The 17,246-nt window shown below is 40.5% G+C and overlaps 1 protein-coding gene across 8 annotated transcripts in view; it reads left to right on the top strand.

The window, feature by feature from the left end:
• The window catches only part of LOC101425659 (zinc finger protein 879), a 106,888-nt gene extending 97,779 nt beyond the window's left edge, over nt 1–9,109 (top strand). For 6 of the 8 annotated variants that reach the window (XM_058283440.1, XM_058283421.1, XM_058283437.2 and 3 more), the window contains one exon: nt 2,874–9,109. In XM_058283440.1, coding sequence (XP_058139423.1) covers nt 2,874–4,288 — 1,415 coding nt within the window. In that variant the 3' untranslated portion in view covers nt 4,289–9,109. The remainder of the gene's footprint in view (nt 1–2,873) is intronic. The other 2 variants (XR_009182313.2, XR_009182315.2) reach the window with 1 other exon arrangement.
• Nucleotides 9,110–17,246: the final 8,137 nt, after the last annotated feature.

The following is a 17,246-nucleotide window of genomic DNA, read 5'->3' as shown; positions in this document are numbered from 1 at the left end:
GTGCTGTAAGCTGTGGAGGCTCAAGCTTCCCTCATTGCATCAGGGACCAATGAACCTTCTTCCAACTTTTTCCTTTGCCAGGGGTAGGGACAGAGTCACAGCTGTGTGGAATAATCCACGTGCAGGCCTCGACTGTAGTTGCCAGAGAGACTGTTGAAGCTTCTCTCCCCTACCTGAGGCAGTGATAGGGCTGCAGGTGTGGGCAGCAATCTATGCAGTGCAGGTCCTAAGATGACCGCAGTTGCCCTGGTAGTCTTCTGATTTTCAGACTATGCCAATCAGAGTTCCCTGCAGTTACCTGTATAGGCTGGTGCAGGGCTCCTCAGCCTCCTCCCTGCCAGAGGCGGGGCTGAAGCCTAGGCTAGGGCTGCAGGCTGATTTGTGTAAAAGAAACTGGTTCCTGCCCACACGGAGAGTTTCAGTCAGCCAGGCTTCCCTCAGGCTGGGGGCGGACTCAGAATGGCGGCTACTTCACCCCAGCTGTTCCCAGGGTTGTATCTTAGCCAGCTGAGTCTACCAATCAGTAGCTGAAATCAGCAGCCAACCGTCTCCTCCTCCTCTGTTTCTGGGAAATGGAGCTTCCAGTTCCCATCATAGAGCAGCACCTGGGGTGGCTCGTGCCACCAGAGTAGGATGATCACCAGCCTCCACAGCTTGGTCAGTAATTGTCCGGAGAGGCTGGCTCAGTTCCCTGCAGCTTCCTCCCTGCTGGAGGTGGGTCTGGGGCCTAGGCTAGAGCTGCAGTATGATCTGGATGGGAAGAAGCCAGTCCCCACCAGCACTGGGATTTTCAGTCTGCCCCGCTTCCCCTCATGTCAGGCGTGGAGTTAAGGTGGCAGCTCCCAGCCTCTTTCAAACCTGGACAGGCTCAAACCCTAGCTGTTCTCAGGATCATACTGTAGCCCACTGAATTTCCTCATCAGTAGCTGAAATGGGTGCCTAACCGTCTCTTCCCCCCCCCCCCGTTTTGGGGAAGTGGAGCTTTCAATTCCAGCCACGAAACAGCTCCCAGGGCAGCTTGTGCCTCCAGTGGAGGATGGGCACTGGCCTCTGTGGCGTGGAGCCTCTACTTACAAGCCTTCTCTGCAGACGGGCAGTCTCCTCCTTCCACTCCTCCAAGGACATTGCAGGATGCTCTTCTGGCCTCCTGGAGCCCCCAGACAGGTGCTTCAGCTAGCTCAGAGAGCTCTGAGTGTTTGCTTACTGTCCTGTAGCAGGAGCTGACTCTAGGAGCTCCTTACTCTGCCGCCATCTTGCTGGTTCTCCTCTTTTCTATTCATTTTTAAGGTTACTCTTCATAATAGTTTTTCTAACTTGACTCACTCTGCCCCATTCATTCTTTTTTATTTTCATTTAAGACATTCTGATTGTATGCTGGTCATTTGCATAATAATGAGCTACCACATAAGTGTAATTTATGTCCACTGTTCTCCTGGAACAACCTGATTTATTTTTACAAGCTTTGTATACATAAGTTAACAGATTGAATGAATAATATGAATAAAGTATGTTTTAAAAATTCTAAGAGAAATAGTTTGAGCTTAAAGATTAGGAAATTTCTGTAGAAAAATAAGATTAGAGTATTAGGATGAATTTCAGGATGGGCAGGAAAGGTCATATTGTGGTAAAGTGTATTAAAAAAAAGACAAGGTATCTGGATTGAGCCTTGAAAATCCAAACAGTGATCTTATAGGTATCATTACTTAAGTGAAATTATAGCCTCTATTCCTTGTTCCTATTTTTTCAATATAAAATAGCTCAATAAAATATCTTATTAGTAAAACTAGATGGACTAAGTAGTTTTCTTAACATTAATAATCCAATTGTGTAGGTTCAATAGTTTATTGATATAAACACAATTACCTATTTTAATTCTGTCATTTGAATCTGTTTTCAGTTATGGATTGATTAATGAAAGCCAGGTTGTAACCCATAATTCCCTAGAATCAGCTCAAGCCCTGTCTTTTAGAGTCAGAGCTCAGCTTGGAGCTTGGGCATGTTTCAGAACTTCAGAACATGTCGACCTCAAAAGCCTTTGCAAACTTACTCTCTGAAGGTTTCCACAGAGAGAGTTCAACTTTCTGGTTGGAACTTAGAAGAAATAAACATGTCTTTTCCTCCTCACCATCAAATAAAATAGGGGAGTGCTGGCAGAATAGTGTGGAAAAAATTGTTATTCCTCCAATTTCTAGGAGAGGTTCCTGCACATGGCTGATTTACTGCATATTTTTCCTCTTCTATGTAATCAGCATCTTGAATTTAGATCACATATCCTCAACACAGTCATGCTTCAGGGATGTTGTAATTTTTAGAAACTGAATATCCTCTTTTTAACTTTGCCCTTTTACAGAATATAACATATCACAATTGTTATATATCAGATTTTAGAGAAAACATGGGGGAAAAAATAAAGCCACATTTTAATTATGAGTAGAAAGGAAAAGGGGAAAGTAAAGACAAGTATCCTACTTTATTGCCTAGTACACACACAGTGAGAAATGACAATAAACTGAAGTATCCAATAGTACTGCTACATAGGCTTTACAGCGTCAGCATCACATCTGATGTGTTTCTGTATTCGCACATACTCCCTTCAATTTGTTCTTCTATTTCTGACTTGACTTCTCCCATTTGAAGACTCTTCATTTTCAGTGTTAATTTGCCCTGTGCATTTTCCCACACTACTTACTTAACCTATTCACCTCTCCTTCCATTATCCCATCCTGTTTTTCTCCAAATTCAAGTCCATATTTGAGATCAGATGGTATAAATCCTCTTTTATTTGTATTATTGCCTATTTTATTGCCACACTGATGCATTGCTTTGTCTTTTTCTTCTGGCGTGGGAGGCATTAATTTTCTGATTCATTTCAGGTTTCAAGATTTGGCCTGAAATAGAAGCGTTGCCTCCCAGCCGAAACATTTTTATAGAAGAAACATCTCAGGAAATAATGAAAAAATCCACCAAGTATGGTCAAAGGGACATCAGGTTTGGAGAAGCTTTGGACTTTGAGAGCTGGTTAAAACAGGAGCAACCGAAGAAATCGCTTAGGCAAACAGTAGCCTTACCCAGTAAAGCCATCAGTGAAAATGGAAACTATACAAGTATTGAATTGGGGAAACACTTATATTTAAATCCAGTTCTTGTTACACAACAGAGTATTCCTATAGAAAGGATACCCAATATATATTACACCTTCGGGAATGATTTTAAACAGAATTTTGATCTAATGAAATGCTTCCAGCTTTACCCAGGAGACAAGCCTCATATTTATAATGAATGTGGGAAGAGCTTCAGCCAGAGTCTTCATCTGATTGAACACCAGAGAATTCATGCTGACGAGAAACCCTATAAATGTAATGAATGTGGGAATACCTTCAGACACAGATCATCCCTTCTTGCCCATCAGAGAATTCATAGTGAAGAGAACCCTTACAAGTGTCAGGAATGTGAGAAAGCATTTAGCAGCAGCTCAGCTCTTATCACACATCTGAGAGTGCATACTGGAGAGAAACCCTATCAGTGTAAGGAATGTGGTAAAGCCTTTAGCCAGTGCTCAACTCTAACGATACATCAGAGAATTCACACTGGAGAGAAACTCTATAAGTGTGGCGAGTGCGAGAAGGCCTTCACTTCTAGAGCCAAACTTCATAGACATCAAAGAATCCATACAGATGAGAAACCCCATAAGTGTAGTGAATGTGGGAAAAGTTACAGCCACTTTACTTCCCTGGTTGAACATCAGAGACTTCACACTGGAGAGCAGCTGTGTAAATGCATGGACTGTGGGAGAACCTTCACGCGCATCTCCACCCTTATCGTCCATCAGCGAATTCATACTGGACAGAAACCGTATCAGTGTAACGAATGTGGGAAAACCTTCAACCAGTATTCCACCTGCAAAGAACATCGGAAAATTCATACTGGGGAAAAGTTCTATACATGTAGAGAATGTGGTAAAGCCTTCGGTTGCAAGTCCAACCTTCATAGGCACCAGAGAATCCATACTGGAGAGAAGCCCTATCAGTGCAATCAGTGTGGGAAAGCCTTCAGCCAGTATTCCTTCCTCACTGAGCACGAGAGGATTCACACTGGAGAGAAACTGTATAAATGCATGGAATGTGGGAAAGCCTACAGTTACAGGTCAAACCTTTCTAGACACCAAAAAAAAGTTCACAATAAAGAAAAACTTTATAAATGGAAGGAATTTGGGAAACAATTCACTTACAGGTCCTCCTTTACTCAGTATCAGAACTTTCTTTCAGGAAATAAGTCCCAAAACGTTTAATTCATCTTTGAAATAATTCAAGCCTTCTCACTGGGGAATAATCTGGGGAAGTATAAAGAGGGCACACTTCATAAAAGATTTAGTTCCCTTCTCTTGCAGGAAATATGCTAGTTACTGCTAAGTAATGACAGAATTGATAGATGAAAATATGAAGAGCACTGACTTAAGTTTTTAAGAACCATTAAATTCCAAGTTTTCTAAAAATCCGTAAATATTTTAATTCATAGAAAAATATAAAAGGTCTAACTTTAAAACATGAAAAAAAAATAATTTTTTTCTGTCATTAGATTTATTCCCATTCTAAAAGTAAGCTACTATATGCCAAATTTCTTTATAAAACAGTCATTGTAAATAATGTGAATATGTGGGGAGCCTTATTTTTTAATGGCAGGCATAGGAGGTTCTCCTTTCCATAAAGAGAAGATAAAGATAAAGGAATTCTATAAATTTAACTTTTTTCACATGAAATCAAGCTTATCTTTTATGAGTTTGCCCCTATCAGCAAGTTATATATATTGATATACATATATATACATGCACATCTAAGTGCAGGTGGACATTGTGTTGGAATATATGTATATTTTTCAAGAGTCTTTGATGATAATAAAATGCATTTTCTTAATTTTGAAATTAGTTTTGAAAATTAAAATTTGACCAAATGGAGGTTCTCCTCTTTTCCCATTCCTGTACCGTTTCTTCATTTGATATGATTGACTGAATAGAGTCTTATGGTACAGGAGGTGAAAGTGATGAAGTAAATGGAGAAGCCTGTCATGCAGACACTTTGCTCTCTGTTGTGAATGCATATATTTGGCAGACTCTCCAACTATACATAGCCTGATAGAATATTAGAACCAGGAGAGATTTTATCTTAGTTTTCTAGTTCATTGTTTTACCGGTAAAGAAACTGAGTTTAGTGGGCAGAGTCAAGGCTAGAATCCCAAATTTTCAGCTCTGGTGTTCTGTAGTAATTAAAGGTTAATTTCCAGCTTCTCTTCCCAAGAGAAAAATTCTTTTGTGAACTGGTTTACAATGGTTAGATACCACTGCAGTAACTGAATCAGTATTTTGGTCTGTGAGGATTTCTTCCCCTCATTTTAATCTTAATAATTAGACTTACAGGCATGTTCTTCCTTTATTTTACAAGTTCCCAGTTATTCCTCCTCTTTTAGTAACTACTTAAATCCTCAAACTCAGATGCTGTCACTGCCTTGGGGTTTCATATACAAGATTTTTTGTTGTTGTTGTTACACATCTTTTTAAAATTATTTCACATAAATAACTGTGGCAGTTTGAGTTTTTCGAGGATCCCAAAAAATTCTGTTCTTAAATCCATTCCTGTACCTGTAATTATAGATGGGACTGTTTGATCAGTTTCAGTTAAGCGACCTTCCTTTTCATTATATTACTTCAGGGGGGCATGACCCAGAGTGGTTCTTATTGGGGTCCTTTATAAATGGAGGAATAAAAAGCCACAGACATAGAAAAAAGAACCTTCCAGAAGCTGATGAACTTGGGAGAGAGAAAAGCTACAGTGGGAATGGCCTGAAGCTGAAGGCAGGGCGACCCAAGGAGAGGGGAGAGAAGGGCGCATGCCACCTGTACCTGATTGCTTGCAACTGCAGCTGGGAGAGAAGCACCTTTAGATGGCGCCACCACATGCCTGATGGCCTACACCTGCAACCTGGGAAGGAAGACTTCAGATGATGCCTTGATTTGGACATTTTTATAGCCTCAGAACTGTAAGCTTTTAACCAATAAATTTCCATTGTAAAAGCCAACCCATTTCTGGTATATTGCTCCCAGCATCTATCTGAAATTAAAACAGAAATTGGTACCAGGACAGTGGGGGTGCATGCTGCTATGCAAATACCAAAAAATTTTTAAAGGGCTTTTAAAATGGGTGAGGGGAAGACTCTGGAAGAATTGTGAGATGTTTGATAGAAAAGGCCTTGATTGCTTTGAAGAGACTGTCAATAGAAACATGAACACTAAAGAAACTTTGATGAGGCCTTAGAAGTGATGAATGTGTCCTTGCAAATTGGAAGGAAGGTGATCCTGCTTTAAAGTCGCAGCGAAATTGGTGAAACTGACTCTTGATGTTAGATGGAGGGCAGAATTTGAAAGCGACAAGCTTGGAGGTTTAGCTGAGGAGATTTCCAAAGTACATGTGGAAATTGCAGCCTGGCTTCTTGCAGCTTATAGTAAAATGCTGGAGGAAAGTGGTAAGCTGAGAACTGAACTCCTGGGCACAAAGAAACCAGAAAATGATGATTTGGGAAATTCTGAGCTTCTGGAAATTGAATCCCCAGAAAATAGTGCCCATGTGAAGATTTAACTGTACGTGGAACCCGTCTTTTCAGTCTAAATTAGGATTGGAAGTGCAGTTATCTAGGAAGGATCTGTGGAAAGTCTTCCAGCTTGGACCCCTGCTCCCTCACATGTGAGATGAACAAGTTTTTTTTTGTGGGATCTGTATGAGCAGAATAGACTCTCAGCCCCTACTAAAAGGACAGAAAAGGGAGAGAGTGAGGGGAAAATGACTTTAAAGGCAGAGCCGTGGAAGCTGAGGTCTGGACATAAAACATCTCGGGCCAAGAGAGGTGTGTGGAAATGGTAAGTCCTAGTGCTTAAAGAGAGCTGGCTTTCCATCCCATTGTTCTGATGATGTTGGACCTGTGCCTTGAGATCGGGGAGAGTGTGCCACCACCCCACTCTGCTAAGAGGATTGAGCTTATTCTCGGGAGATTGGGAGAGTGTGGCTGTCACCCCAGTGATCTCGGAGGGTGGGGCCTTAAGAGCTTGTTGCCACCCAGATGCTTGATGGGGTGGAACCGAGACCATGGCTGCTGGGCAAGCCCCTGGAAAGGGTGGGACTGCTGCCCTGTCCAGCCCCAAGAAGAAACCATGTTTCTACAGATGACTTTGAAATTTAATGGAGTATACCATGCAGGTTTTTAAAAACTGTTTGGGACCCATGACCCCTTTCTTGTTCCAGTTTCTTCCTGTGGCAGTGGGAATGTTTATCATGTGACTGTCCCTCCTTTTTATATTGGAAGCGGTTAACTTGTTTTGTAAATTTCACAGGTCTACAGCCAGGGGACTTTTGCCCCAAAGACGGACTACATGTCTATAACCAATCTTGATGAGATTTTGTACTTAGCATTGCTACTGAAATGACTTAAGGCTTTGAAATCTTGTGATGGAATGAATGTATTTTGCATCTGGAAAGAACATGTGTTTTGGGGGTCCAGAGAGTAGAGTGTGGCAGTTTGAGCCTTTTATGGACCTAAGAAAATCCTCTTAAAGCTCCTCTATTCCTGTGTGTGTAAATTTGTTGTAGATGGACCCTGTGATTAGATTCAGATACTGGACCTTCTTGTGAATAGAATACTTCAGTAGGGCAGGACCTGGGGAGGGTCTTAATCCCTTTCTGGAGTCCTTTATAAACATCGGAATAAAAGCTGCAGTCCCAGAGACGGAGAGAAGCCCCAGAAGTGGACAAACCTGGGAGAGAGAAAAGCCACAGAGCAGCCCGAAGCAGAGCTGGAGGAGAGGGGAGAGGCAGGTGGACGCCGCCACGTCCTGATCGCCCACAGCTGCAGCTCCGAGCGAAAGCCCCTTGACATGGCACTGCCATGTGCCTGGTCACCTACACCTGCAGCTTGGGAAGAAAGGCTCTGATGATGCCTTGATTTGGGCACTTTCGTGGCCTCGGAACTGTAAGCTTTTAACCTAATTAATTCCCATTGTAAAAGCCACCCCATTTCCGGTATATTGTTCCCAGCAGTTTTTCATAAACTAAACCAATAAGTATATGGATATTTTATTATTAAACATTGTATTTATTAGTTGGTCATCCAAGTTTTCCATGATTTTAAAATACATTTAGTTTTCCATCTTGGCCTGTTTCCTCCAATTTTATGTTTGACTTTCACAAGTGGTATCATTTAAAAAATTGTTTTAGTTTGATTAGATAGACCCTTCTTCCTGAGAAAGGTTTTAGAATGAAAGAAACTCAAGCATTCAGCGTTTTATATTTCGTAATTGATTTGTTTTAGTTGATCAAAGTATCTTACAAGGAAAATGAGACTTTTAAACATATCTCAGTATTCAACCTTGTACACGGACATTTGCAAGTTATTCTAGATAAAAAAGATTGGTTACTCAGTAGTGAGTATGCTTAGTATCCAAATTTTGGTTTCTGAATACTATTCCATACCTGGGCTCCTAGAACCAAAATCAAAGTCTCTTACCTATACTTACCTTTCTTTTCATAAGAAATAAATGGAATAGCCTAGTAACTTGAATCACATGAGGAAATAATCATGCAAACCCAGAGTTTGGGGAATTCTGCAAAACAACTGGTTTGGACTCTTCAAAAACCCACGTAATAAAACAAAAAGTGGACTCTTCTAGATTATGTCACTTGGGGACATACCAAATTCAAGGTGTTACCTTTATTTGACTTCTGATTCAGGAAAAATATCTATAAAAGACACTACGTGGGATAATTGGGGAAATTTGGAGATGGAATGGGTATTAGATGGATGTGATATCTTTAATTTTCCTAGATGTGATAATGGTATTGAGGTTATGTAGGAGACTGTCCTTAGGAGATGCATGCAGAAATTTTTAAGTTTGAAAATTCATGATGTCTGTAACATTTTAAAATAGTTCACCTGAGACAGTATGAGATAACGCAAGCATGTAAAAAATTATTCAACTATTGAGTCTTTGTGGAGGATGTAGAGATGTTCATTGGTCATCCTTTAAGCTTTTCTGTATGTTTGAAACTTATAATAAAGAATTGAGGCAAAACTGATTGGTAAAGGTGACTTTTATGATTCTTCCAGTCAGAATTCTTTCTTTATATGCTCAGAAAGTTTCTGTCACTGGGTGTAGTCACTGGAAATCAAATAATTTTGGGTCTGTTGCAGTTGGACTTAGGGTGGAAGTGTACTTACTCCACTTTCTCCCACCAAATATAACTGAAAACCTTAGAATGCGTGGAACAGCTGAGAACCCTGCATCCATTACTTTCAATGGATACAGGCAGATTTGTGAAAGAAACAAGAATTGCAGATAAAATATCTGGACTCCCAGACATTCCTGTGGTGAGGACAGTAGTGACTGACCAGACACTTAAATCTCTGCCTGAGTAGAACCCTTATTTCTGGCCGGAGGAACTGTGGGCCTGAGAGCACTGGGGAAAGTCCCATTGCTTTCCTCCTCCCTCCCCCTCTCTGTCTTCTTGCTACTTGGACTTGGAAGTAGCTGTGACCATGATGTGTGTAGCAGGGTGTAGAATCTTTAAAGCCTTGGGTTTCTGACCAGAAGACCAGAAAGGAGAGAACGGCCCCTGGGGCCTGGAATACATCAGAGTGGACACAGAGAAAAGGAAACGCAAGAAAGTGATCTCGTAAGTTTGTGCATGAAATTCTGGGCTTGCTCCTCATCTGTGCATGGATAGATGTGATCTTAACAGAATACCAGGTCTGAGATTGACCACATGAGGTAGATCCAAATTGTGCTCACTGCAAATGCTTAGAAAACTGAACTCACATTGGAACCATAGCGCACAGAATATGGATTGGAACTTATGACCTGAACCCGATCAGGTCAGTTGCCTGCTGAAAGGAAGAAAATCAGTATTTTCCAGAAGAATTAAACCCAGAGACTCATAACCTAATATTCAAAATGTCCAGGATGCAATCCAGAATTACACAACATGAAAAAGCAGGGAAATTTCAGCAACTCATAAGGGAAAAGACCACAAACACCAATCTCAAGACATACATGTTGGAATCGAGACAAAGGCAGTTAATGTTAACAGTGCTTCTAGAAGTATGAACATTCTGAAATGTATGGGAATATTGAAATTCTCAGCAGGGAAATAGATAAAAAGGAACCAAATGGAAATGGTAGAACTGAGAATAGTATAAGAAAAAAAATTTAAATCCCTGGAAGGACTCAGTGGCGGAATGGAAATGACAGGAGAGAGTCAGTAAACTTGAAGTTACATCAATGCATATTATCCAAACTGAACCAGAAAGGGGGTAGGGGGGATGCATGATCATATCAATTGATTAGGAAAAACATTTGACAAAATTGAATATCCATCCATGGCAAAATATCAGAAAATTAGAAATAAAGTGCACCCACAAAAAATCCACAACTAGCATCATACTTAATGGTGATTGATAATCTTTCCTGTTACGATCAGGAAGAAGTGATGCATGTCCACTCTGAACACTCCTATTCAACATTGTACTATAAGCCCTTGCCAGTGCAGTCAAGCAAGAAAAAGAAAATTGTCAGCATTCATAGATGACATGATTGTCCACATAGAAAATCCCAAGGGCTGAACAAAAAAGCATCTAAAAGTAATGAGTTTAGCAAGGTCACAGGATAGAACAACATGCAAAAATTTATGTACTAGAAATGAAAAACGGGGAAGTGAATTTAAACAAAATATAATTGGCAATAAGGAAATGAAAGAAATATGTACGTATAACTAATGAGATAGGTGAAGTATCTCTATTCTGAAAACTATAAAACACTAGTGAGTATCATTAAAGACAACCTAAATAAATGGAGAGCCGTCCTATGTTTATATATTGGAAGACTCATTCTATTAAGATGTCAATTCTTATCAGATAAATCTACAGACTTAAAACAATTCCAGTAGAAATTTGAGCAGGAATTTTTGGTTGATACAGATGAGCTGATTCTAAAATTTATGTGGGAAGGCAAAGGGACTGGAGTAGTCAAAACAAGTTTTTTAAAGAAATTTGAAGGACTCAAACTACCCAACTTTAGAATCTTACTATAAAGCTATGGTAATCAAGACTATATTGATGAAGAGATAGACATGTAGATAAATGGAACAGAAGAATCTAGAAATAAATTTTATATGCCTGTCTCCAAGGGATGGAGCTTAATGTCCTGCTCTTGGGCATGGGCTGGGCTTAGTGGCTCTCTTCTAACCAATAGAATGTGGTTGAAGTGAAGGTATGTCACTTAGAATATTTGGCTATAATGAGTGGCTTTGGTTTCGGATATGTGCTCATATCACTCATCTTTTGAGAAGCAAGTTACCATATCATGAGGATTCTTGGGCAGCTTTCAGAGAGTTCTTTGTGGAAGGAACTGGAGCCCCTGCCCAAAAGCCAACAAGGAACTGAGGCCTTGCAACAATTGTGTAAATTAGCTTGGATGCAGATCTTCCCTCACATGAGCTTCAGGTAAGACTGCAGCCCAACCCAACAGCTTGCTCTACAATAGCTTGTGAGACATTGAACTAGAGGCACCAAGGCAAACCTCTCCTAGTTTCCTAACCCTCAGAAAATGTGAGATTGTAAATGTTGGATGTTTTAAATTGCTAAATTTTGGGGTAATTTTTAATGCGGCAATAGATAACTAGTACAGATTTATTTACTTGGAGTGTTGCCATAACAGAAACCTAAAATGTAGACGTGGCTTTGGCACTGGGCAGTGTTGGTAAGCTCAGTGGGTGTGTGCTACTGAAAACCTAAAGTGCTTTGAAGGAACTGTTAATTGAAGTCCTGTGATCTTTGATAAGCTTGCAAATGAGGATTTTCAGAAAAGGTAAATGTTAGTAGAAAGTGGAGGCAGAATTCTTATTAGGTAGTGGCAGGCAGCTTAGCAAGGCTGTCACCTGCAGTAAATGTGGGAAGTAAAGGATGTGCCTAATGTACTCTCGCTTAGGAGACAGCCAAGCATAGTGTCGATGGTGCCACCTGGCTTCTTGTTGCTTATAGTAAAATGGGAGGAGAGAGAAACTGAAAGACTGTTAAACAAAATGGAGCCAGGAATTGATGGTTCTGGAAATTCTCAGCCTGTCCAAGACTGCATTTATGGTAAAACTAAGAAATGGCTGCCAGGAAGAGATCAGATTTAAGGCATGGCAGTCATCCTCCAATGATGAAACTTTGGTGTGACTGTATAATCTTTTGTTAAGATCTTAGGAAAATCAAGAGTGATGCCTAGATCTTGACTGACTAGTCACACAAAAGGCTCTATAAAGAGATTACGGGTGAGCCTCACAGCTCATCTCAAATAATAGGGCTTCTGGGAAGCTTCGGGGCATTGTCCCTCAGCCTTCTCGGCTGCGGTCTAGGTAGAGAAGGGCTTATCTCAGGTTGGTGGGTATGGCTTTTGTGTAATGGAGTGAATCTCAAAACTATTCACAAGAGTCTTCCTTAGTTTTTTTTTTTTTTAAAGAATTTTATATACAGAAACTGCTGGCATGGACTGAAAAGGTTATTGGCAATATGTCCTGATTTGAGTCTTTTGTGGACCTCAGAAAATTATGTTCTTAAGCTAAGCCATTCCTGTGTCTGTAGGCTTATTGTGTGGGGTAGGACCCTTTATTTCATTGGATTCAGATCACTTTAGGGCCTTCAATTGGACTATATCAGTGAGGCGTGAGCCTGGTTGAGTCTCAGCTTTCTTGCTGGATATAACACAGAGAAAGTTGCCATTTTACTCTGCCATGTGAGAGAAGACTCCAGCACCACCTACAGCTGCAGAAAGAGAAACCGTGAGTGGCTGAGAGTCAGGAGGCTGGAATCAGCAGAGTAGCTAAAGCAGTGAGCCCCCCAAGAGGGCGGGCCCACGGAGCAGCTGGAGGCTGGAGGAGAAGGCAGAGACTGGCAGACCTGCTGTTTTGCCTGGTCATGTGGCGTGAGTCCAGGATCCAACAACCAACCTTTGGTAAGACAGCATCTCTGATGATGCCTTGATTTAGACATTTTCGCAGCCTCAGAACTATGAGATTTCCCCCCAAATAAAGTACCGTTATAAAAACCAATCCATTTCTGGTATTTTATCCAAGCAGCCCTGTAGCAAACTAAAACTATAAAATAAAAGGGAAGCCTTTGTGTCCCCGAAATTCTGCTGGCAGGAAGCAGGCTTAAAAAAAACTATTACATTGCAAACATGCTACCTTTCATTAAAAAAAAAAAAAAAAAATACTCAGGGCAGAATCAAGAGGGCAAAGTGAAGAGCCTGTAGCCATTTTCAGACCTTGATATATAATCAAGGTGGTTCCCTCATCTGCCCAGCTGGATTTCAGATTTGCCATGGTCCAGTGACTTCTCTGTGCCTCCTGTTGAGATGTTATTCTATGCCTGTCCCACCGTTGTCTGTTGGGTGTCTGTGGAAGACCAGTTGATACCTTTAATACGTTTACAGATCAAGAAGAAATGTACTGGTGATGCAGTTCTGTGACTGAAAAATTAACATTAGTTTTGACTTATTGAATTGTATTTACGTGATTGTTAACTTTCTGATATTTTGCAATGAATTAAAAAAAATACTAATAATTGTGATAGCTTACTGAATTATAGCTTTGATGCATATTAGCCTTTTGAAGTAGCCAAAAAAGATATCTGTAACTGTTGTATCGTTGTACTGTAACTCATATGCCTTTTTTCTTTGATGTTGATGTTATGTTTTGAAACTGCATGACCTTAGTAACTGGATGGTAAGGAGATGTCTGATTACTGTCTTGTGTTTCATTATTTTATTTCGCAACCTTGAAATGAGGTCCCCTTGCATGTAACCTTTTGAAGTCGAGCGCCTTATTAACTAAAAGTGGGCCAGCTCAGTACTGACTACCCCAGATTCCTAAGTTATCTTGCTAAACCAAAGCCATTCTAATCAGCCGCCTAAAATGCGCAATAGCCTAAACTTTAAACCAAGTAAACTAAGCATGCAGTCCATCTGCACATGTTCAACAATGATACTGTCTCTAATCCTGTTATCTTCCTGAGCCTACCTGCGTTTGACTACTATAAAACACTAAGTTTCTCCAGTTCAAAGAGATTTATGGCCAATAGGTCTTCTGTCCTTGCTTTGCACTCAAAATAAACTCTGTCTTTGAAACCCCAGTGTCACATAATTGATTTTTCTGTACATATTCAGCAGAGAACCCCCAAGTCGATCAGTATCAGTACTTGAGAAACCACACCTGAGGAGCCTCATCCTTCTATGGACCTAATTTAGATAAAGATGATGGAATTCAGCCCCTTGCTGCAATGGGATGAGGATCTTGTTCTTGATCTGGGATTGGAGTATTTTGTATGTGTTAGGAATGAGAATGATTTGTAGCCAGAGGATAGGCTTGGGGTGCTTTAAAAGATGAGATGACTAATTCTTTGATAATCCTCCCTTAGGAGGTGGAGCATTATTCCTCTCCTCTTGAGTATGGGCTGGACTTAGTGACTAATAAAATATGGCAGAAATGGTATGTCACTTCCAGTAAAAGACTGTGAAAGGACTGTAACTTCTCTCTTGCCACACTCTTTTTGGAGCCCTTATTCTGGGGAAAGCCAGCTGTCATATCCTGCAGACACTCAAGCAGCCTAGAAGAGGCCCACACGGTAAGGAATGGAAATCTTTAGTCAATAGCCACCGAGGAACTGAGGCCTGGCAATAACCCCATGAATCATTGTGGACGCTGATTCCTTCAGGAAAGTCTTCAGGCAAGGCAGCAATCCCAGCTGACAGGTTAATTACATTTTTCGAGAGATTGTGAAACACTAGCTAAAGTGTGCCCAGATTTCTGACCATCTGTAACTGTATGAAACAATAAATATTTGTTTTAAGCTGCTGAGTTTTGGAATAATTTGTTATGCAGCAATACATAACTAATTCATAGACCACCACAAAAACTGAATTTTTAAATGTCATATTGGAATAATTTTACATTTAGAGAAAATTTGCACAGATAGTACAGAGAGACCTTGTATATCCTTCATCCAGTTTCTCTTAATTTTAAGATCTTGCATAAGTGCATGGTACATTTTGTCAAAACAGAAATTAAGATTGGTACAGTACTATTAACTAAACTAAATGCTTTATTCAGATTTTACTAGTTTTTCCACTATCAATCTTTTTTCTGTCCTAGGATCCAACCCAGGGAACCACATTCCATTTGGTCATCCTGTCTCTTTTTCTCTGTGGTGTTTTTAAAGAGTTCTGGTCAGGTATTTTGTAGGATGTTCCTCTGTTTCTGGTTGATGCTTTCATGATTAGACAAGTTACGGCTTTTGGGGAATGCCACAGAGCTGCAGTGTCCTCGTGACATCATATCAATGGTTACATGGTATCAACATGACATCACTACTGGTGTTATTCTTGATGACCTGACCAAGGTAGCATTTGTCATGTTTTTCCACTGTAAAGTTATTCTTTTTTCTCCCATCCATACTTTATTCTTTGTAAGCAAATTATAAGTGGCTGGAGGGGCATTTAGCCCCACCACCTGATGACTGATGAAAGGAGTATTTACATATATTAGTTGGAATTTTTCTGAGAAGAAGATTTTTTTCTTTTCCATATGGTTATTTGCTTATTTGTATCAGTATGAACTCGTGAATATTTATTGTATTCTTTGTAATATCCAGGAAGACTATTTTGTTAGTCACATTGTTACATCTTTGGCGTTTGGGAATTCTTTCAGGCTGTTCTCTTTGTCCTTTTCACATTCTCCCCCCCCCCCCCCTTTTTTTTTTTTTTTGCATAGCCTCACTTTCTGGCACTATCAGAGGCTCCAGACTCATTCTGTTTTCCTGCTCCAACCCTCAACTTGATCATTTCTCCAGGAAGCCTTGCTTCTTTTTTATGGAAAATGGTATTTATAAATCAAGATCAGAGTGCAGAGTCTAGGTCATCACAAATATAGGCAATTGTTTTTTGGCAAAGGTGCAAAGGCAGTTAAGTGAAATTTGTCTTTTCAACAAATGGCATTGAAATGATTATTCAGATGAACCTCAACTTACACAACTTGTACAAAAATAAACTAATTGGGTCATAGATCTGTACATAAAATGTAACACTATAAAAGTTTTAGAAGAAAACAGGAAAAAGGCTTTGTGAATTTTTAGGCTAAGAGCCTTTAGATGACACCAAAAGCACAATTCCTTAAGAAAAAGCAAAGCAACAGATTGACTTTCATCAAAGTTGGTTTTTTTCTCCTCTGTGAAAGACACTGTTAAAAGAGAATAAACAGACAAGGCATAGCCAGGGAGAAAATGTTTTTAAATCATATCCAATGAAGGACTTGTATCCAGAATTTTAACAAACATTCAAAACTCAATATTAAGAAAACACACAATCCAATAAAGGAGTGTTGAAAAGGTTTTCGCAGATACTTCACTAAAGAAAATATTCAGAGGAAATGAATCTTAATGGAAAGACTGAGTAGAAGCTGCAACCGCAGCTGCTCGTGCGGCTCCCCCCACCCTCTGAGCAGAAAGCTTTAAATTCTCTGTCCTCTGGCTTGGGGCTGCAGCAATTTACCTCCCCAGGAACTGGGAGAGAAGAAGGCAGCTTAAGGCTGATTCAACTTTTGGCCGACAAATGTGGTCTGTTTTGTCCGGGGAGCACTTCCAGGCTGGGTGGGACTGCACTATTGTTTACCCTGGGAGCTGGCAGGGGTCTAAAGCGATCTGACCCTCTCAGTCGCTGACCGGGAATGACTGTTGAGGGCAGAGGGGAGTGAAAGTATTTCTTACCTGGAAAAAGAGGGGGCTGCCAGCAACGGTTAAACAGCCTCTGAGAAAGTTTGAATAGGGAGCCTCTGAATAGCCTTGAGGCAAGATTATTTGTCACATTATAGCTGACAATGTTGCCGCAAACAAACTTTGACCAGGCTTTGAACTGAGAGCTGCCAAAGAGCACCAACTCCTGGTGAGCCAGGAAGTGCATGAGAGGAATTAAAAGTAAACAAAGGCTATTTTCCAGCCCTTACAGCCTTCCTCCCCTAGGGCCTTGGAAGTGGTCTGCAACCACTACTGGTTGGAGAGGATGTGGAGAGAGAGGAACACTTATTCACTGTTGGTGGGAAAGTAGATTGTTACAGCCGCTGTGAAGGACTGTTTGGCAGTTCCTAAAGAAGTTGAGTATAGATTTGTCACGTAACCTGGCA

This window comes from Dasypus novemcinctus, chromosome 2 (genome assembly GCF_030445035.2).
Source record: "Dasypus novemcinctus isolate mDasNov1 chromosome 2, mDasNov1.1.hap2, whole genome shotgun sequence".
Classification (NCBI taxonomy): domain Eukaryota; kingdom Metazoa; phylum Chordata; class Mammalia; order Cingulata; family Dasypodidae; genus Dasypus; species Dasypus novemcinctus.
Note: the sequence above shows the minus strand (reverse complement) of the source record. Positions and strands in the feature narration are given on the sequence as shown.